Here is a 23405-nt window from a genome sequence, read left to right on the forward strand (position 1 = left end):
CAAGTAGCGTCATAGATCTGGGTCGTGGAGGGATGTCTTCACGCCTGAATGGTGCAGATCACCCTGGTTGAAAGGCTTCCTCTGCTCAGGAGATCCCTCCAGACGACTAGTTGAAGCCACTGGGGCTCCGGATGTTGAAGGGCCCCCAGGCTGAGGGAGATCTCCTGCGGCAGGAACCGCCAAGGGGTTTTGACGGAAAGGCTCACCAGGTCCGCAAACCAGGTTCTCCTGGGCCACAACGGCGCTACCAGTAGTACCTCCACTTCCTCCGACAGGATCTTCCGGATGACTCTGGGAAGGAGAGGGCAGCGCAATGCATTGACCCCCTCAGTGCATGGGTCGTGAAATTTTGTGAAAAACCTGGGAAGGTGCGAGTTGGCTGCTTGGGCCTGCTGCTGGGCCTTGGAAAATCGTTTTTCTACGGCTTTTGGCGGCGTAATGCCCCGATTAGGCACTGATCCCTGCTTAGGCCCGGGCCTGGAATAGTGCCCCCGATGGCCTCCCTGACAGCCATGCCGGCCTGCCTTGAGAAGGCTCCCCCATTTGGCAAGGGTCTTCAGGAACCTGATCTGCCATGATGGTAATGTTGGGCCTAACTGAGAAAGGTAGGGACCACATCCACTCACCACCTCCAAGTAGCCCACCACAGACCAAAGCACTCATAGAGAGAGACACAGAAGGTTGCAGAATCAATTCCAGCCAAACCGGTTTTTTTGCGCGAGTGTTAGTAGCTCCCAGCGCCTGCAGGAATAATAGGGCTGTGACCAGGAGGCTCAATCCTTTGCCACTCTATTCCGGAGAACTAGGAGTCAAATCGCCACCAAGCCGGACAATCAAGGCTCCACGCGGCTCCTGCCGTGAGTCAGGTTTCAGGCAGCTGCGGCATGCAGTTTAAAGCAAAAACAAAACCGACAGAGGTCCAAAATGGCGGCCCGAACTCACTGATGCCTTGCCTGCATTTAACGTTGCCGCCAGTCCTGGGAGCGAGCCCTGAGGAGCCGCGCCGCACAGACGGCGGCAACAGAGCCCTTAGCGGGGATTCCCCCTGCAGCAGTGCTGGCATTGGCACTCCGACCCACGTGCTTCCCCAACAGCTGCCTGTGTCCCCAACGGTGCCCCAGAGACCAGGACACCGGGAGGACAAGGGGTGAGGAAAGGGCAAATTGCGGGAAGAAAATTATTGCTCACCAAGCCTACTTGAATTTAAAGACACCAATTCTTTTTCTCACGTTAAAACTCAATGGAGAGTCCAAGCAATCTATCTAGAATTGAAGAGAAACTCAAAGCGCGTCCACTGGGCTAGCTGAATTGAAAAAAAACTGGAAATAATCAGCACCAGAGGCGTGGCTTAAAGTTTCAATTCAGTTCTGGGCAGTTTGGCTGTATTTAACCCTTGCTTGACTCTCCTGAGCAGCGCCCTGGAAAAAGAAAGAAGGTGGGTTTGCAACTTGGTGCTAATAAAATGGCACAGATTAGCTATTGGGATAAAGAGAGATTTTGACAAATATATAAAATGCCCAGCAGAAAGGTCACCAGTTTTTGCTTTTAGCAAATGGATATTTTGTCTCTGGACACCTGTTATCACTGTTATTTTGTTATGGCCCACAGATTTCTTTTAAGGATTCAAAAATGCCACATTCATGAAATGTTTGGGAGTACAGCACACATTAGGTGTTGCATTATTATTCAGTTCTAAGGCAGACTTTCATAAGTGGATTTTGGATGCCCTGTAGAAAAGAAGTGAAAACATATATTTTGTTTTAATTACTGAATACTTTCAGTTGTAGGAGGCGTAAAAGCACCCCAAAACTTATTCCAGACTGAATTAGAAGACTTTAAAATAACAAATGCGGTTCAAAGTAAGCAAGGGCAAATGAGTCATATCTGTTGTAAAAATTCAAACTTTATATACGTATCAATGGGTCTGAATTGGTAGTGACTCATCAGGAAATGGATCTTGGGAATCAGTTTGGATAGATGAATCATATTCTTAAAATAGAACTGAACATATACTGAAGTAGCATTATGATTTGAAAGAATAAAACTGCCAATATAGTAATGATTTGCACAATATAACTATACTTGGAATACCATGACAATTCTGCATACAGGCTGTCCTCGATTTACAACTATTCATTTAGTGACCTTTTGAAGTTATAACACTGAAAAATGTAACTTATGACTATTTTTCATACTTATGACCTTGTAGCAACCCAATGGTCATGTGATCAAAATTTGGATGCTTGGCAAATGCCATGTGACAGTTGCCGTGTCCCAGAATCATGTGATCATCTTTTGCAACCCTCTGACAAGCAAAGTCAAGGGGGAAGCCAGATTCACTTAACTGTGTTACCAACATAACAACTGAAGTGATTTAATTAATAACTATGGCAAGAAAGGCAAAATGGGGCAAAACTCACTTAACAACTGTCTTGCTTAGAAACAGAAATTTTGAGCTCAATTATGATTGTAAGTCAAGGACTATCTGTTTTGGAGATTTGGTTATAAAATACAAAAAAAAAACATTTGGGAGGAATACATTTATTTTTACTCTGCCTTTATTATTTTTATAAATAATTGAAGGCAGTGAAGGAATCTAATAATCCTTCTTCCTTGCATTTTTTCCACAACACCCAGTGAGGTGGTTGGGATGGGAGAGAGTGACTGCCTCTAAGTCATCCAGCTTTCAGACCTAAGGCAAAAATAGAACTATACCTAGGTGTCGGCAATTTGCAGCTCCCTGTCCCATCACTGGTTGGTCCCTCCCCTCTCTGTCATTCGTGACCTGGCCTGAGAAGGTAAGGGCCATGGCTAGGGATGGAGAAGCTGCTGGGGCTGACTCTCCAGCGCCTCACTCTCGCTGGACTTTCTTCTGACTCTTGTTGGTGCTGGGCATGCCTCGGTTGCTTTGGGAGACGTGCCACCTGCTCTCCACCATGAGACACTAGCATGACCCAGCTGCAACTGATGCTGGCCTCGTTAACACGAGGGCTGGCAGGGTGGGAATGGGATCCAGGAGAATTGGGACAACAGAAAGGGGGATGGGCCTACAGCGCCCAGCTGCGCTTTAAGAAGCTTACAGCAGCGGGAAAAAAGGGCTGGCCCTGCCCATCGCATGCCCATCTCGGAGGTCAGGAAAGCTGAGTCTGAGCCAAGCTGGCGAGCTGTCCTTGGGGCTCTTTGCTATTCCTTTTCTTTCTTCTTTTTGGAAATCCAGGCTGCTGAGGAACAAGCAGCAGAGGTTTCCTTTTGGGTGACCCTCCTCCTCTTTCTCCTCTTGCAATACCCTGGCCAAAGAGTGCCTTTGCTGCGCTTTGGCCAAGGCTGCCCACTTGAGGTCTCCCTGCTTGTGCACACACTCCCAGCCTGCCACAGCCAGCGGGTGTGTGTGTGTGTGTGTGTCACCAGAGGAGGAGGAGGGTTGCCTGAAGGGAAGACTCCTTTCTCAGCCAGCTTGGATTTCCAAAAAGAAGAAAGAAAAGGAGTAGCAAAGAGCCCCAAGAAGAGCTCGCTGGGCTTTCCAAGAGAGTGAGAAGAGACACAGAAACAGAGAGATAGATACACACACACACACACACACACACACACACGGAAGATAGACAGAGAGAGATACGGGGTGTGTGTGAGATATAGAGGGAGAGAGATGGGAGAGAGAGAATGACTTACAGAAAGAGGAGAGAGATACAGACGGGGGGGGTGATACATAGAGAGAGGGAGAGAGAGAGGGAGGGAGATAGAGAGATAGAAAGAGGGGGAGAAAGATACGGAGAGGGAGGGAGGGAGGGAGGGAGGGAGAAAGAGAGAAGAGGGTTTTGTGGTTCCTGGTTCTCTGCCCTAATGACTGGCTTGGTAGGTGTGGCTAGGAGGGGTCATGTGACTGGGAGTGAGGGATGTCGAGTTGGTCACGCCCAATGTTTTTTTCTGTGGGAATTAGCCAAACGGCTCTTTGAGTTTAAGGTTGCAGAACCTTGCCTTAACCTGTAGATCAAATATAATTATAAATTATATGGAAACAAAATTAATATAAAGTAAGATAAAAAGAAATAAAAAAGAAAGCTAAAAGTACAAGAAGGGAAAAAACTAAAAGAAAAGTAGAAAAGAAAGAAAACCGATGCAAAGAAGTGGCTTTCAATTGCTTCACTGCAATTGTAAGTAGAATTATATTTTAACCTCTCTCTCTAAAGTTATACCACAACTCTCCCCTTTCTATCCTGTTTTATCAACAGACATAAATCATAAGTCATTTATTTTTAAGCAAAACATCCACAAGGAGTTTACAGTAAATAATAAATATAGATGTCATCTTTAGTTTAATCAATTTAGCAAGATATGTTAATTTCACCCTATCATTCATCCATAGGGGGTTGTATTGGTTCTTTCCATTTTTGTCCATATAGTAATCTCTTTGCAGTAATCATATATAGTATTAAAATAAGCTTCCATGATTTTTATCTCTGTATCTAATAATCCTAAAAGGAATAGTTCTGCCTTCAACTGAATATTAACCTTTAAGATTCTCTGTATCTATGTAGCAGTGGTGGGTTACGACCGGTACGCCCCAGCATGGGTGTACATGTGCCTGCCGGAAGCACCAGGTACCGTTCGAGTACGGTGCTCCGGAGTGCTACCCACCCGCCCTCCTTACCAGTATTTGAGGTTTTTGTGGGGCTTCTGCACACACGCACAGAGCATACAGCGCTTGTGTGATGCTCCGCCAAGCAGCTGGAGTGTTACAGAGCGTCGTGGGTGGTAAGTAGGCATGCGCACGTTGAGCGCACATTCATGTGGTGGACACCTGGCCCCGTAGCACTGTACTGGTTCTAATGGGATTCGGAACCCACCACTGCTATATAGGCATTTGAATCAAAAACTTTAGCTATTTTACATGTCCACCAAGCATGATAGAATGTTCTTTCATGTTGCTCCTAATAAAGATTCTGAAATACCTATATATATTTTAGATAATTTATCTGGCATCATGTAGCAACAATGCATTTTATAAAAATTCTCTTTCAAATCATCATATAATGTATATTTCAGCACTTTTAACCACATATTTTCCCAGTGATCAAAGGTACCTCTTGTACTTTCTTGCTGGGTCCCACACCCTTGGACTTTCTGCCCCATCACAGCTTGTTCTACTTATTCTTCGGAAGACTACCTTTCCAAAAGAGTGCCCAGTCGATGCGATAGTCTTCCTGCATAGGCTACCTTGCAATATTCGGTAGGTGGGTGTCACTTACATCTACATGATCTCTCAGAAGGGTGCGATTTTCCAAAACTGAGAGATTGCAAGAATGGTGGTCACTTCCAGAATGGCACAAAGTGGCCTCTGTAAAAGGCCACATATTGATCAGCTGGGCACTCTTTTGTAAGGGCGATTTCTGAAGATTGCTTTTCTGAAAGAGTATTGATCAATGTAGCTATCCTATACAGAAGCCAATTTGTGTCATCCTGAACTGGGCAGCATTTTGAGGGTGGTTGCAATTCTCAGTTCGTGAGAAGCTTCCAAAATGGTACCCACTTTTGGGATCATACAAGGTGTGGTGCATCGGCTGATTCTCTTTTGAAAGGTGATCTTTGGAAAAGGCAAGTGGAGCAAGACATGATAAGTGTAAATAAAAAAAAAACCATTACACCTATATCTTTCTGCTATTCATTGCTCTCTTGATTTAATTTTAAATCCCTCTTGATGATTTTCCAATAATTTCCAGTACATCAACCATTTTATCTTTGTCTGCCATTTTACTTCTAAGATATGGTTCTTAATACCCACAACAGATTTTTGGGCACAATCTGGGTTTATTGTCAATAGATCATATATAACAAAATGATTAACACTGCATAGTTTCTAATGATTGTGAAACAAAAGTTGCTGTCTTCAAAAAAGGAGAAAAGGAACTCAGGAGAATGCACTAACTGATTGACTGATACTTGAGAGGATTCTACAGCTATTCACAAATTTTCAGAAGTCAAAATGCATTTATCAACAGGTTTTCTACAGGTAATCCTTGCAATTAGAACCAGAATTTATGTTGTTTAGCATCATACAGTAGTCATAAAGTTCAACGTCATGTGATCACATCATTTCATGATAGAAATTCCAGCACTCTTCATTGCCATTGTAAATGGATCGATACCCAATTAATCCAAACCATTCCCAAATTTGTTCCTCCCTGACCCTTGGTTCTTTTAAGGTAAGGATCTGCCTGCCTTTCAATTCCACTACAACTTGTCTTATGGATCAGCAAGCTCAGAGAGTTCTTGGCCCACAGTGGCTCTGAGGCTGCAAGAATCCTTGAGCTGCAGCCACACCAGTCTTGCACTGCAGCATGACATAAAACTTTACTGCCCTGGGAAGCCCCAGGCCTCCTGTGATCGAAAGACCCTGCTCCCCCTACTGCCCTGATCTTCATCATTTTCTTGCCATGCTGCTGACAAAGCAATCTCAGCATAGTCCTTAACAAAGCAGCTGCTGGTCAGCAAAGCTCAGGCAGTAGAGCCCAGAGTGCAGGGGGCCAAATGGGGAAAGAGAGGGAGGAGATAAATGAGTGGGGGAGCTGACGAACCCTTGAAGTTGTAAGTATGGGTGGTTATCAAGTACCCAAAGTCTGATCTAATCAATGACCCCTGCAACAGCAATACTTCTGGGACTAGGCTTAAGTACTATTCATTCAACTCCTCTGTAACTTTGAACAATTGAACCAATGTTTGTAACTTGAGGACTGCCTGTAGTCTGACTACTACTACAATCCAGTCAGGAGCACCAAAGCATTTCTGAATTGAAAGGATTGAATGGTGACATCACCATTTTTCAGAGGATGCCTAGTTGTGGTCTTCTATTTTATTTTATATTGGATAAATTCCAGAGTAGATTAGGGTAATGTAGCAAAGCATCAATATTCTATGGTTTTCTGGGAAGCAAACTAAGTAATGTGTTCTGAATGATGTGACAATTAAGTAGTCAGGTGGATGACTCAAATATCATCTTTTATTAATTTACTGTTTTTCCTCAAACTAGTAGTACAGACTGGAATGCCACAAGGACCAGTCTTGGACTCTCTAGTTCAGGCCCGTCAAACTGGCAGGCCACACCTACCCTGGCTGTGCAAAGGCAAAAAATGTCATATGATGTCACAATCCGGTTGCGATGAGATCGAGTTTGACACCCCTGCATCTAGTTTTTATACTTTTATTAAAGATCTGGGTGAAAAGGTAGAGATAACGCTTACCAAAGGAAAAACGAAATGCACAGATATATAAGGTGGAAACTACAGCTTGGTAATATTAATGGAGGGGGGGGAGAGGAATCTTAGAGCAGAGATTGAAACTGAATATGAAATATATAGATAATAGTTGCTTTCTCTTCCAAAATGAAAAGGTTTTTCTACTGAGCTATTACTTCAACTGAAAAATCAACATCTTAGTCATTCAAGGCTTTATACTGTGCATGTTTTGCTACATTTCTGAAGCACCATGATGCATTATGGAGATTTACTGAAAGATTCTAGCATCTGATTGTATCTTTTGGCTTACAGAAAAAAATCAAATTATAATATATGAAACATTTTCAGGAACTATTTGATAGGGTAGTTGCTTATAGATACTTTGGATTTTAACTCACATGCTAGATTATAAAGATTGTCAAATACATAAAGACAAATTTTGCAAAGGAAAAATAAAGTCTGAGTTAAAAACTAAAACAAAGCAATTATTTTAGATAACATATATAAAAAGTGTACTCTACAATTCTAGGTAAAATAAAGTAAAATAGCAACTTGATATGTTCATTCACATTTAAAGCATCTGAGAATATTTCATTCAATAACCCACTTAGTATCTCCTAAGCAGAGGATTAGTTACTTTGAGGAAAAAACAAAACGTATACAAAATCAAAGATTTATTTGGAATAAAAGTCTTAAGCTTATAATGAGCTATTAAGAAATTCCTCATTCAACTTAAACTAAGAATCCTCTGTTTTGAACTTTATATTCTCTTTAATCCTAATTTATTTTTAAGAATGTATAAGCACATACAATTATCCCTGGTTTGTGTCCAAATCAGCAATAAACTCAAGTCTTTGAAGGAATGACACAGCGACAAAGGTATGGAGATTCTACTGTATTTATGTTTATTTGAAGTGGTTTTTTAAAATGTTAAATTGATAAAAGTATAAGCCAGCAGGCAAAGAACAAAGGAAACCCTGGTCCTAGGCTTTGTTCATTCTTTCAGTAAGCTCTTATTAAAACCTCTGGTAAAACACATGATTTTAGAAGGATTAACATAGGAACCAAATTTATGGTTGTGCATTTAGTGTAATAGTTAGGTAATATGTTTTGTGAACAATTCCTATCTTATTTATACCTACAGCCTTTCATTTTGATAAATTTCAGAGTATATATAGGAAACATTTTTAATATGTATACAAACTACCTTTCATTCACACCTTCAGATTGGCATATATGGTCAGAAATTTATCATCAAGACGAAGCTAAAAAAAGGAATATTTTAAAAATACAACAGTGATAAAAGAATCAAGTACATTTAGCAAAACTAAACAAAAATGCTTGAAGACCTTAGCATGAAATCATAATGTAAAAATCATCGTGCCAAAAAGGTAGCCTTTCACATCATACCATTTACAAGTAGTCTTTGAGTTACAACCAGTAGTTCAGTGACTGTTCAACGTTATGGAAACATTGAATGAATGGTACAGTACTTATGCCTGAGTCCCCAGAGTTCGAGGCAGTACAACTTCATTTCACAGGATCAAAATTTGGATGTTTGATGGCCCACCTTACACTTACAACCTCAGGGAAGCTTCAGATTCCCCTACCTGCCTATCTCCTCCACAACTCCGCTCTCTGCACTCTAAAGCCGTTACTGATCTGGGATCTGCTGCCCCAAGATGATCTTTGCCATCTTCTTGCTCTTGTGGCTGCCAAGTACTACTAGCCTGGCACTTCATGAGATAGCTATTAGCTACCCGAAACTAAGATTGTACATGATGGTTTCCTTGCAAGGCCTTGGAAAGAAGGCCTCATCTGGCCAGCAGCTGCCTGGTGAAAGGTGAAGCTGAGAATGCCTCACCAGCAGCAGGAACAAGAAGACAGCGAACTAGGGAAGCAGAGCACAGGGCAGTCAGGGGTGGCAATGGTTGGGCTTTGTACTATGCTACTGGACTGGGGCTTCTCGGGCCGGGAGAGACGAAGCCAGAAATGGCTTGTATCAAGATGGGTCATTGACTAACAATAGCAATGGAGAATGCTGGGATTGCTGTGGCTAAGTGATATGCCATTGTGATGTTGAGCTTTATGATTACAGACCCTACAGGTAGTCTTCACTAACAAATTCTCCTGTTAACCAACAATTTGAAGTTACGACTGTGCTGAAAAAGTTACTTTACAAGACGCTGGTCCTCACAATCACCTGATTAAGATTTGAGCACTTTGGAACTGGCAGACATTTAACACCATTGCAGTGACCTGCAGTCATGTGATCACCATTTGCATGCATCACAACTGGCTTCCAACAAGCAGAGTTAATGGAGAAACTGGCAGTAAAATTTCAAGTCACCACTGTGTGATGTCTCACTTAACAACTGCAGGTGATTTGTTTAATGACTACAGCTGAAATGAGGTTACAAGTCTGCTCTGCTCATATAATGTCTTGTTTAATAACTGTATACTTAGGTTGATGGTCCCAATTGTGATTATTGAGGCAGGATTAACTGTACTGCATTAAAGATTCCAAGTTCCAATATTTGCAATATACAGACAAAAATTCTTATTTTGGATTGTTCTCCTATCAAACCCTAATATTATATCTTTCTAGAAATGGGTCATCAGTATTTTCAAGTATACAAAGAAAGATTTTAATTTCTTTTTAGCTTCAACAGCAGAGGGAGCTGTAAGTATAAGGAGGAGGTAACTGAAATGCTCTTTTGAATATATATTACACTGAAAATCTGTCTTAAGTCTGAATCCACTAAGCAACTCTTACAAATGCAATTAGTCGTTGTTTAACTTCTTTCTAGAATTGGGCCTTTATTTATTTCCAGTTTTCAACAAAACCATTGGTTCACTTGGCAATCACCCTGTGTTCATTTAACAATTGTGCCGGCCACTTAATGACCCCCACAAAAAATATCATAAACATCACCCATGTCTTACAATTGTGACAAGTTAGGACTGTGATGGGTAGACTCTATTATGGTTGTAACTTGAGAACTACCTGTACTGTTAACATAGCTACAGATGAATTAGAGATATTCATTTACGGTTAAGAGACGTTTTAGCCAGAAAGTATTTGTGAAACACAAATACTTCATTATACTGCTGTAACTAGAAGGTAATCATATTATTATAGTTAGGGCATTTAATTCTCAGGTTTTTTTTTAAATAAACTGTGAAGTAACTACAAACTCAGCAAGGAATCTTAACATTTTAAAAATAAGCTTTTCTATCTCAACCACAAGTCTAGAAATGTAATGTATTTTTATTTCACTTAATAACAAGATCAGTTAAAGCAGCTGGCACAAGACCCATTTGTTTATTTGAAACATTCATGGCCTGCCCTGTATCCAAAGACTCTTGTAGCAATTTTTTATTCATAAAATGAGAAGTTTAACTTTTATGCTCTCTCTCTCTCTCTCTCTCTCTCTCTCTCTCTCCCCCTCTCTCACACACAGAGTCAACTCTTAGCTACTACCTAGATTTTCCCTTTGATGATCTGTCCCTAACCTATTTTCCAACAGAGCACCCATTGCCACTGTAATTGAGTCCATTCAACCATCTTGTTGCTGGTTGTCCTCTTCTCTTTCTTTCCTCCTCTTTCGTACCAACATTGGGAAGACAGCTAAGTGTTGGTGCATGATTATTTTAGCCTGGTAGTTTATATCTCAAGAGAGAACTCCCATTTTGATTTGTTGAGTTGAGTTGTTAAGTAAATATGGAGTAAACCCATTGCCTGCAATGGCCATTTTTTTGACAGTAACTGGAAATAAAGCCAGTTTCTGGCAGAAAAGGCCATAAATCACAGTCACATGGCTTCAGGATGCTGCAATTGGCCACAATGTGAGCTGGTTGCTGAGTGCTCAGAATGCAATCATGTGACTGATGGTGCGGTGGGGAGGAGACCATTGGAACTTGGAATCCGGGTCACAAATACACTTTTTTGGGTCTATCCTAACTTCACAAAGTGATAGGATGAGGGCCGACTCAGAAGTATTTTCACTCAGGAGTATTATCCAACAACAAACTTCAAATGGATCAATATTCTTGCTATCCTGTTTCTTCAAAGTCCAACTTTAGCTTACAGAGTGTCACAGGAAATACCACTGCATACACTATCTAATATCTAATAAACACACTTCACTGTTTCCAAGGATTTCATGGTTGCTCTTCCAAGTGCTAGTCTGAGCACTGAGTACTCTGAGTACTAGGCATCACATTTTTAGAATGATTTGGGAAACCTGAACAGGTTCAAGCAATTTCAAAGAGGAATCAAGTGACTAGAAACTAAATCCTATGAAAAGACACTTAAGGAGCTGGGTCTCCTTGGTTCAGAAAAAAAGATTACTGAAGGGGGAATGATAATATCCTTTTAATAAATGAAGAGGAACCACTTAGAAGGGTTTTTCCTCATAATCCAGATGCAAGTTTCAGAAAAATGGATTTAAGTTATGAAACAATGAAGATGTAGTGGACTTCCCTTCTGTGGAACTGTTCAAATGAAAATTAGATGTCCATCAAGCTAGGATGTTTTAATTTGAATCCTTGCACTAACAGGACCTGCATTTAATACTGGCTTATTCCAATTCTATTGTGGGAGACGACAAAGACTGAGCCCGAGGGAGGGGTCAAATGCATCATCAGTCTCAATCCCTTCATATCCACAAAAGATCTAAGTCTAGCCCACCTTGAATTATGTTGACTCATATCTACTGACAATTTGCTTTGACTGTTAGTTCAGATTCTTATAGAGAACTAAAGCTTCAAACAAACCTATATATTCATTTGAAATGCCTGACCTCTTGATTTTCCATGCTTAACATCTATTATTCTAAAATGCTAAGAAGAAGATACATCAATCTAGGCGAACAATTCAAAACTCAAGGCAATGAAAGAATCATATAGAACAGAATTTCAGAAATCCTCAGATTACTAATTTTGCTTAATATAAGAAATAAAACCATTTTAATAAAATTAAGATGCTAGTCTTATTCATATATTTGAATGGAAAGCAATATTAAAATGTTTTTTGAGAAAATGGATTTGAACATATCAGAAAAAAATATTTATAAATTGTATATTTTAGAATCATACTAAAGGAATGTCACTTTGCAAAGACAGTTGCCAGTCTATTTGAAGTTTTATAAACAATAACTCAACATTACATTTTAATTATGTGGCTGTTTTGAAATTGACATAAAATACATTTAAAATATTAATTCAATTCAAAGGAATGTGTGTGTGTGAATAACATAAATCTAACTAGTGAGAAAAAATAATTAAACTTGCTGCGTCCCGAAAATAGTTTGCTTGAAAACTACCTTGCCACACAGCACAGATATTACTGTTTCTACCAATATATAGTTGGCAATAACCGAATAAAAAGTAATCAAGTGATTAATGAATCAATCCCAGTTTTAAACACAATGAGGCTAAACAGGCTGGTTGAACTATTTGTATAATATCTACCAGTCCTTTCATAAATGACTAATATAAATAGAGTGGGAGTGATAGTCCACTAATATTTGGATATCTTTCTGGAAATACTTAGTTCAAAGAAATAATTCTTGATAGGAACAATGATCTAGAACAGCGGGTCCCAAACTTTACAGCTTGGGGGGGAAGGGGGGAAGACAGAAGAACCGGCTCTCACAAAGGGTAGGCTGGCGTGCGTGCAAGGACACTTGCATGACCCAGTCCTAAACAGGCTCAGTAGTGGGCTGCGGGACAGGGGTTTGGAGACCTCTTAATTAGACAACACCAAACTCTCCAGAAATCTAAACCACAACACAACCTATAGAAAGTCTGGACAGCAGTATACACTACAGGTAAAGAAAGAAAAGCAGGAAACAGGAATAAATATAAACAACTTGTACCCAAGTGATTCCAAGCTAATGCCTTCCTATAGTTTATATTGTCCAGCAACAATAGTTTTTCATATTAACTAGATACTATGTTAATTAGAACATATCTGGAAGACACAAGACAGGAGAAGCTTGTTGTATGAGTTAGACTTGTCCTGAAATGCCCAAGCTTCCTTTAATTCCTACACGCCAAAGAACAACTATCACACGCACACATTAAAAATCCATCACTGGCAGCAAACTGTTTAACAGGTACCTCAGGCTACTGTTGAACCAGCAAACTTTACTATTTCGCTCTATATACCCAAAATGTGAAATAGTAATACAGGATAATGTAGAGTCCAAAATATTTCACACATTTTAAAAAGCTTTACATAGAAGTACACTTGTTTAATTAGAATTACAGCATCAGAAGTATTTTTGTAATCAAAATAACTAAAGATAAAGTTGTTAAGTATTTTAAAAATCATCCATTCCATTCTATAAAACAAGATTTTTCTTCTGATGATAGTCCAGGGAATGGATATTTTTAACTTTGGTGCATGGCAAGTTGGTTACAATAAAACAAAATAACTGAATTTTTTTTTGCAATTAAGTACATTTTAATCTCTTATATTTGTGCAAAAAAAAACACCATCAAATAAATAATCAATTCTAAAAAAGTCTGAAGAAAAGCATATTGTAAAATCATTCTGTATTTGCTTTCAGCAGGCTCAAGCTTGAAATGTATTGTCTACTGAAATCAAATTCAGAATAAAAAGAATGGGACTCAAGTCTTTCATTTTGCTACTGTTTTCCTGAAAATGACGTTTAGAGGTGTTTTTTTTATTCCTATGATCCAGATATACAGATCAGTTACTTGCTGTTGGAACATTACCTGATAAAATCTAATTGTGGAGACAATGCTAGCAAAATACCTACAGAAACAGTAGATTCCCAATTGCTAATTCTTTATAAATATGTTTAAGTAGGTATGAAAATATTAGAGCATGGAGAAAAATAATTATGATGGGAACACAATTGTAATGAAGACTATAATAAAAACCATTTATTAATTATATTTACACCCTGCATAATTTTTATTAAGTCAATGTGGCATACTTGTTTCTTTAACATTGCACATCTCAGTCAAGTAGGTTAAGCTGAGATAATGACTGCTTAAAATAACCAAATGAATTACATTGTATAGTGAGCAACAGAATCTGGCCTTTTAAGTTCTTGTTGCTAAAATGTAAAATTTATTATAGACAGCAAGTTACATTAACTATATAAATAACAGGTAGGAAAAATAAAAGTGTCACTGTATTATCTATTTAAAATTTAGGCAGAACCCATTTTCTGACCTGATGCCATATATATTTCTCCTGTTATCTTGTACATAATAGCGCTATCCATGTTCGCTGTAGTAATATATCGCTCTCTTAAGAACATTATTCTTGTAGATACAACTCACTTTGAATTGAGCTGACTAGAATGCTTCAAATCTTTCTTCATGTTCTGATACGATCACATGGTAAAAAGACTGGATCTGTCTTATGAATCCAAATCCAAGAACATGTTATTATAGTCCATTAGAAATAAAATTCAACGGATCTGAAATATGCTTTATTTTGTGCAAATTACAGTTAAGATTAACGAATTATCAGTTGTGTAAGAAGAAACAGAAAATAGAATTCCAATGAAACAAAGACACAAGAACTGTAAGAGTCAGAGAGTCACTATACAGTACTCACTTTTGTTGCCAGGAGTTTAGACATTAATGGCTGTGTGTGTGGTTATTTTGAGGGGACAGCACATTTACACTATTTTACAAGCTGTATATTCACTACTTTATATTGTAGCCAAGTGTCATTTCTTCAGTGTTATCACATGAAAAGATATACTTAAATATTTACAAAATGTGAGGTGTACTCATTTCTGTGATATACTGTAACTTATTCTTGTGACAAAATTAGCCACAGTTTGTAGATATATGTGTGCAAGGTCCAATACAAATAAGAGTAAATGCCTTATAAAATAAAAGCTTTGGTATTAAGTGAGAAAAAATTGATACAGGAAATTAACCCTAGGGGCAAGTTAAGAGATGTTTGCAAATAATATAACAATGCCTTAAATAGTGAACAGGATATGAGAGCAGATTGCAAATTTAGATTTCAACTAGTCTAAATAATAATCTGCACATATGTATATGCCAATTAGTTGGCAAATTAACTTTTTACAAAAAAACAGCAAGTTTTTTTAGGATTCGAGGCACTGCTTCTATCCAGTTACATGTACCCATCCCATCAAGGCCACCAGAAGATGCATGTTACAGTCCCATCTACTAAGGACTGCAATCTGCTGTAGTCCAGGAAGAAAATATTTTCTATGTGGTGCCTGACCTGTAGAACATCTCAAGAGCTTAGACTTGCCCTGTGGTGTAGATTGTACTGAATGTTATGAATAAAATATTAAAATATATTCTGATTATATTTTTATATTTTCAATAAGTTTATAATTATTTACCATGGTTTTGTATATTTGTTTTTTATTGTTTATTGGGTTTTGGGTCCTTTTTCAAAACTATTGTATCCAGTCTCATCTATGGGAAATAGTGGCCATATAAATTGAATGAACAAATAAGTGAAAGTATGTTTACATACAAGTACATTCATATTGCACGACTGTAGCTCTTGAGATGCTACAGTATAAATCCATGAGTGTTCTAAAAGCTTCAACTGCATAAAGGGCAAGTTGGTGTCACAATATCAACAGCACAAAACCCAATGTTAAGAAGAAGCAGAAGGAAGCACTGTAACACGAAGCAGGGACTACCTTGGGAAGGCTTATAACTGCAACTGAGTCAAAGTTTTCCCTAATCTAATTTTGCATTGCATCAGCTCAATAGCTGGTATAATCTCCCCCTTTCCCTGTAACACTCAGGAAGAATGAAATGCTTCTTGAAAGGAAAACGCTAGCAGAAGACTCCAAGCAAAGAAAATGTTACATCCCTCTATCACTTTAATACTGTTGGACTACCAGCGGAAGGACCTTTGAGAAATGAAGCACATCATGTTTAAAAGGATTACACTAAAGTAATATAATATAAACATAATAAATTATTTATTTTCTTGATCTACAGAGACTGCCTGCAAAGGTCTGCTATCTTTCTTGGCCATGTTTTTGAAAATGGTGTACCATTGCCTTCGTCCCAGGATTGAAAGAGAGGCTAGCTCAAGGTCACTCAGCTGGCTTTGTTATCAGGACTAAAATATATAGTCTCCTTTCTAACCGTGGTGCCTTTATTCAATACAGCAAACTGGCTCTCTCAAAAGAAAACTTCAATGCACTTAAAAATTGTGCAGGCCACTAAGTACTGCATGATTTAGCACAATCTACTGCATCAAACTTGAGAGATAAAAAGGATCCTGAGGTTATAACTTTACTGTAATTCAAGTAAACATACAGGTGGAAACATGTAATTTTTCTCAGTCCGTTCACTAACTGAGACTAATAAACAGAACTAATAAACAGGGCTAATAAACAGAACCGTAATTGTAATTTTATCCAAAACATACTAGTTGCTGTATGTGATATGTTTTTATTTTATGAAAAAAGTATTGTTTATATCGTCTATTTTAACTTTCTATCACTTTAATTTCTTATGGAAAATTACAATTTCAAACTCTATTCAAAGGAAACCTCATCTAAAATAAACATATACTTCTACCAATTGAGTTTTACAGCTCTATTATCTCAGAATTATTATTTTTTTATAGATTTCAGGTGGATTTTCTTATTTTTAAACAATCACATATTGGTATGCTATAACTTACCACTAACATCATTTACCACCTTCTCCTCCTCTTTTTTCCATTTTTCCATTACTGAAAAGCCCCCTTTCTGTTTTTTAAAGGTTATGCAATGCATTAGAAAAAATGTAATGTATAACATGAGAGTATTTAGACATGAGACAAATTGTCTTTTGCTTAGCTCACAGACTACTGTATAAACTACTCTAGTCTGTCTTGCAGGCTGCCTTCACATAAACATACAGATAGTCCTTGACATACAACCGTTTGTTTAGTGACCATTCAAAGTTACAATGCACCAAAAAATTGACAGATGACCATTTTTCATACTTACAACCATTGCAGCATCTCCATGGTCACACAATCAAAATTCAGATCCTTGGCAAGTGATTCATATTTATAATGGTTATGGTGTCCTGGGGTCATGTGATCACATGTCCATGTTACTAACTTAACAACTGCAGTGATTCATTTAATAACTGTGGCAAGAAAGGTGATAACATGTCTAGTGTAATGAAAAGAAGGACTAAGGGTGACATGATAGTTGTGTTCTGAAAGCTCAGGGGTTGCCACAAAAATGAGGGAGTCGAGCTATTCTTCAAAGCACTTGAGGCAGGACAAGAAGCAATGGATGGAAATTAATTAAGTAGAGATGCAAGCTAGAACTAAGAAGAAATTTCCTGGCAGAACAATTAGTCAGTGGAACAACTTGCCTCCAGAAGTTGTGAATGCTCCAACACTGGAAATTTTTAAGAAGATGTTCGATTACTATTTGTTTGAAGTGGTGTAGGGTTTCCTGCCTAAGCAGGGGATTGGACTAGAAGACCTCCAAGGTTCCTTCCAACTCTACTCTAGTCTACTCTATTTCCAGCAAGTATAATTTTTTGGCAACTTAAATACAAGAAGAGCTCAAACATTCATGGTCTACATACATGTTTTACATAACAAGAGATAATTTCTCAAATACAAAAAAAAATATGTTCAGTTTTCTAAATGTGGCCTTTTTAGTTTTACCTCTTAACAAAGAATAAATTGTTCTTGCCTGTCTAGTAACTAGCCATGGATAATGATGTGTAAAACATTGCTCTTAGTATTAGTATTTAGGTCTAAATACCCTCTTTTTCTCTGGAAAGGGATGGTCCAAGCATTGCATAAATGGGTTTATATATTTCTAAATATGATGTTCCAGAACTGAAAGAGATTTAAAATACTCCTGATCAACTTCAAACCTTGTTACACTTCATGTTACAGCATAGTTGGATAACCAAACACGAAGGATGGGAGACAAGACATTCCAAGATTCCTGTTTGTGTCCTGATAAGATTAAAAGTGCTAACTCCAGGATAAACACTGAGTGAAAATGCTTTAATGATATTCTCTATATCCTATACAAAGCAAGCATGCAAAATACTATTATGTAATGTGACAGCATGTAAACATGGTCTGACAAATTTAAGTATGGGCTTCATTCAATGTTAAATTTAAAGTTTAAAAATAATGGTATTTCCCATCATTTTTGTCATTTTAGAAACTGTTGTTGTTGTTAGTTGCAAAGTCGTGTCCAACCCATTGTGACCCCATGGACAATGTTTCTCCAGGCCTTCCTGTCCACTACCATCCTCTGGAGTCCATTTAAGCTCACATCTACTGCTTTGGTGATTCCATCCAACTACCTCATTCTGTCGTCCCCTTCTTCTATTGCTTTCAATCTTTCCCAGCATTAGGCTCTTCTCCAGTGAGTACTTCCTTCTCATTAGGTGGTCAAATTATTTGAGTTTCATCTTCAGGATCTGGCTTTCTAAAGAGCAGTCAGAGTTGATCTCCTCTAGGACTGACCGGTTTGATTGTCTTGCAGTCCAAGGGACTCGCAGGAGTCTTCTCCAGCACCATAGTTCAAAGGCCTCAATTCTTTAGAATTGAGAATTCTTTAAAACGTATTTAGAAACTGTAAGTTCTCTAAATAAATTTAGATACATTAGTAAGAGGTTTTAACAATCTATTTTGCTGGCAAAACAGCATTGTTAGAACAATGCTGGATTCCAAATAAAATATAGCATAAATAATGTCTATATAAATTGGTCTGGAAGTCAAATATGTATCGTTTAGATAACATATTAAATCATGTCAATAGAAAAGTTTATTTAAGACAACCTCATAAAAATGGTTTTAGTTTAGTATGCTGTTTAACATACAGTAGTAGTGTTTTACCATAATTGTTCCTAATATTTTGTTTCTTTTCCCAACCAATGTATAAGGAGAAACATAGTTGTTCCAGTTTGCTAGTATTGATTTCCATAATTCCACAAATCTGAACTAGTCTGAAAGGTAAAAGTGTGTAGGAAGACAATCTATTCCAAATCAATTGACACACTCAAGAATCACAATAATCTCTGCAATGATGCTCTGCTCCCATGATTCATAATCTCAAATAGGCAAGCTCTAATATTTCATATTGAAATATAGAGTCCTTGGTGCTCTCTGAGCTTGTTTTCTTGAAGATGTTTTGTTACCCAACTAGCTAACATCTTCCATGCTAGAATGGAATGGAGTTTGCAAACTAAGCCTTGCACCAAGGACTCCACAATTCAACCCCGAACTACATATATTCTCATATATTGGTATGGAAATATTGCTGTAATGGAATTAAGAAACATCAGCATATATATTTTTTATTCTCTAGTAGAATAACTCTTGCTTTTCCAATTTTGTTTTTGCTCTTACATTTTCATTTCATCATTTGTTTCTTTCTATTTTTCCTTACTTTATAAAACAACTGCAAGTTATTTTTTACCCATTATACAACTGTAAGCTCTCCCTGAGGTAATAACTAAATCAAAAAGAGCTCAATATTTTAATGCTAGGAATCAACAGTGATAATCTTGGTGCTCAGAGGAGTTCTTATCAATAACAGCAAGACTTAACTAGGCTAAGAAATTGAGCAAATACTAACGTACATTACTCCTCTATCCCCAAGTATCTTATCGCCTAGAACAAAAATAAATGTAAATTTTAAAAAGTGTATATAAAATCTGATCTACAATTAATTAAGCATTCCCATTTAGATAGAGTAATCAAAGTTCCTGTTTTAGATGTTTCTACCTCTTTTTTTTTTTTTTTTTTGGTGGAAACAGACGGACCCATAAAATAAAAACATCCCCCAAGTAACTATATAAATTACTTTAAATAATATATTGGAGGAAACAATTTTTGTCTTGTATTAAGAAAAGAATTTTCTTAGTTGTGTTAACCACAAGTTCCTTTTACAATATTCAAAAATACAAAAGTTATATATCCTATCATATGTTACTCAAAATACCATATTAATAAAAACGTGACCCACTTCCCAGTAATGGAAAAGGGTAGTAATGCTATTTTAGACAAAACCGCTTTTATGGTGACTACTTCAAGTAGCAATTTCCAACTTACAAAAAACTCATTTTAACAAAAATATATTTCAATGTAATTGGGATTTTAGAAGTTGAACTCCATTGTTTATTTCCATTATCTATTTATTAGCAAAATAGACGCCTTGATGGAACATGTTCAACTTCTAATCCTAAAGCTACATCAGATGTTGAAGAACGCTATAAAACAAATTTAGAGAAGCATAGGAATGGACAGAGAGCAAGGTGGAAGTGCATTTGCAAACAAATGATTAATAATGCTAGTCATTATTATATATCTATATCTATATTCCATTTTTAAAAATTAAACTATGCAATCTATAATAAACATTTTAATTTATGTTTTATATTAAATATTAGAATCAAGGTAAGAAAAAGAGGGATTTCAACTGAGACAAAGGTATTGGAATTCATATACATTTAAGAGACTTTAGACACACCAAATCATTTAAAAAATGTTTAGCATAACCCTAAATATAGGTGCATAGCTTCACTACAGAAATATAAACTGTTTAAAGGGTATTCTTTTTGTTGAAATATTTACTATTTAAGCATCTTATTTACAGAATTTTAATTCCACGAGATTTGTTGTAAATTCACCATATAACATTCAATATAATAAAAATATGAAAAATAAGGGTAATAAAAGGCAACTTGCAACAAATACATACTATAAAATTGTTTCTATTAAGAAAGGGTTGTTGAAAATCAAATGAATATGAAGCAATATACTTTGCACTACAAATCAACTTCTCTTTATAGTGATATAGTGTCCAAACTATTTCTTCTTTTCATCCACCACAGTAATTATCATGAGTGAGAACAGAACATATAAAAGGAGAAAATTGACGTATGTTCTGTGTTGTTTCATATGTGTGCTTATGTTCTTAACAAAGACAGAAAAAGCAAAGTAATAAAATAGTCCAATGGAAACTGGATTACTATATTCAATATATAATACTTTAATATTTTATTCCAATAACAAACTCATATATAAATTATATCTAGTTAAATAAAAATCCATTGGAACTCAACTTCCAAAGGAACAGCAAGTTTATTAAGAAAAATGAATGCCAAGATTTGATAGAAGAAAAAAAATAAGTACTGCAGAAATTAAAGATGAAACTTATTTACAATATAGCTGCCTTAAATCATTTAAATATAAATTAAAACATTAAATGAAAATTAAATTTTACAGGAAAAAAGGATGTAACAATATAGAATTAAAATTGTTAGATTAAAGTGACAAATTTTATACTTCTGAATGTGAATGTATATTCAACATTTCTTCCAATTAGCAGTGACAAAAACACTACTTCCCATAGCTTAAATCTGCATATCATCCTAAATTTACTTATGTTCAGTATTAAAATTGAAATCCTATTACAAAAATCCTAGGCTTTATATTTTACTGGCTAAAATGAGTAAAGAATAAATAAATAAATTAGATTTTTGTTCAATAAGATATCATGAGAACCAATACAGTATAAAAATAAATTCTGAATCTAATTGAAATGAAAATTGAAACTAATTTATTGTTCTTAGTTAAAATGTAACCTGAATGGCAAAGTAGCCATTTATTTTTTTTCTCCTTTATTATAATTATAAAATGCAAAATTGCAATGACTTGCCTGTACTGCATTTAGCCTATTTTTCAAAAAATGTTTTAACCAAGAGGATAATAAACATGAACATATTATTACTACCTTTCATATTATATAAAAGTGTTCTATTGAGTTTAAATAGAAAAAAGTATCTTACCTTGAATATCCATTGGAGAAGACAGATCTGTTTGAAAAATTCAAAGCCCCTACTGGTGTAAGGGCATCATCTCCAGATCCCTGGCACCTATTCCAATTTTCTGAACTAGCAGAATGAGATGGAATGGCATTGAAAACTGGTTTCTTATCCTGCTGTTGAGTGACAGATGCAGTGTTCAAATCATAGTGGTAAACTTGTCCTCCAGAAGTGCTAACACCATGAACAGAAATGGCAGATGTTTTATTTCCAACCATACTTGACCCAGAAAAATTAGCCTGGCAGTAAGTTGTGCCTATTTTCTCCTGCTTTATTACTCCAGGGGTACACAATTCAATAAAATCTTCTTTTTCAGTTTTCACTTGCGGCATCTGCATTGTAGAACTTGACAAAAGATCCTCACATTCATTAATATTAGGCTTTGTGTCTGGTAAAATGGGAGGCTTGCAATCCTCCATTTCATTTCCTTCCAAAAGAAAACTCTCATCCCCACCAAGAGGCGAAAGCAAGCTACTTTCATCCAGAACAGGATCCATTCTCCAAGGGCTTCCATTTGTTTCTCTTCCAGGAGACACTGGTGGCAAATCAAAATCTTGCAAAATATCAAAGGTGCTTTGGTCTTCTGAAAAGAGCTTCAAGCTGCCACTGTTACTGTCAACCTGGCCTTGTGCTAAAGACCCTTGATTTAAAGTAAGATCACGACCAGTCATAGCTGGGAACTCTGGTTCTAGGGAAACATCAGTAGATGCAACTCCTTTTGAGCTTTCTATCAGACTAGAGGATTTATTCAAGCTCGCTATGCTTTCTTCAAGGAGTCTAAAATCTGTTTCCCCAGAGGAGAGGCTGATTGGGCCTTGCTGAGGAAATCCAAGTTCATTTCCCATTACTTTTGTATCGGTTTCACCCATATACAGCAGTGAAAGTGACACTGCTTTGGAGAGATCCGGCTGCGGCACATTGCTTCCTAACCCCTTTGGTAAGTCACACAGAACAGGTTGCTTGGAGTCAGATTGAGATGAGGCAGACAGGGTAGATACAGGAGTCTTGACAGAAGCACCACCCCTAAAGGATGGATGAAAGTGAGCACTTTTCCCTCTTTCCTCCCCTCTGGTGGATTTCAACGATTCTTTGGGCTCCATTATTTTAATACTAATAAAAGAAATAAAAGAAACCACCATTAGCCTGAGATCAGAAATATAAGGATTTACGAAGTAATGACCACAAGAAAAAAAAAGAATATTAAAAAGGTAAACTTAATAGTTTTCAATGTCTTTAAGTAATATTTCTAATACAAAGCCTTCCAATGGTTTGAAAGTTATCTTGATTTAATCAAATATTTGTCTAATATAATCAAAC

At 37.1% G+C, this 23405-nt stretch overlaps 1 protein-coding gene across 1 annotated transcript in view; it reads right to left on the reverse strand.

Annotated features, from left to right (window-relative positions):
• The window catches only part of NR3C1 (nuclear receptor subfamily 3 group C member 1), a 65192-nt gene that overhangs the window by 39753 nt on the left and 2034 nt on the right, over nt 1–23405 (reverse strand). The window contains exon 2 of the mRNA XM_014061040.2: nt 22053–23198. Coding sequence (XP_013916515.1) covers nt 22053–23188 — 1136 coding nt within the window. The 5' untranslated portion in view covers nt 23189–23198. The remainder of the gene's footprint in view (nt 1–22052; nt 23199–23405) is intronic.

Source organism: Thamnophis sirtalis, unplaced genomic scaffold (assembly GCF_051295495.1).
Source record: "Thamnophis sirtalis isolate CommonGarterSnake01/CBP01778 unplaced genomic scaffold, rThaSir2_p1.2 scaffold_3, whole genome shotgun sequence".
Taxonomy (NCBI): Eukaryota; Metazoa; Chordata; class Lepidosauria; order Squamata; family Natricidae; genus Thamnophis; species Thamnophis sirtalis.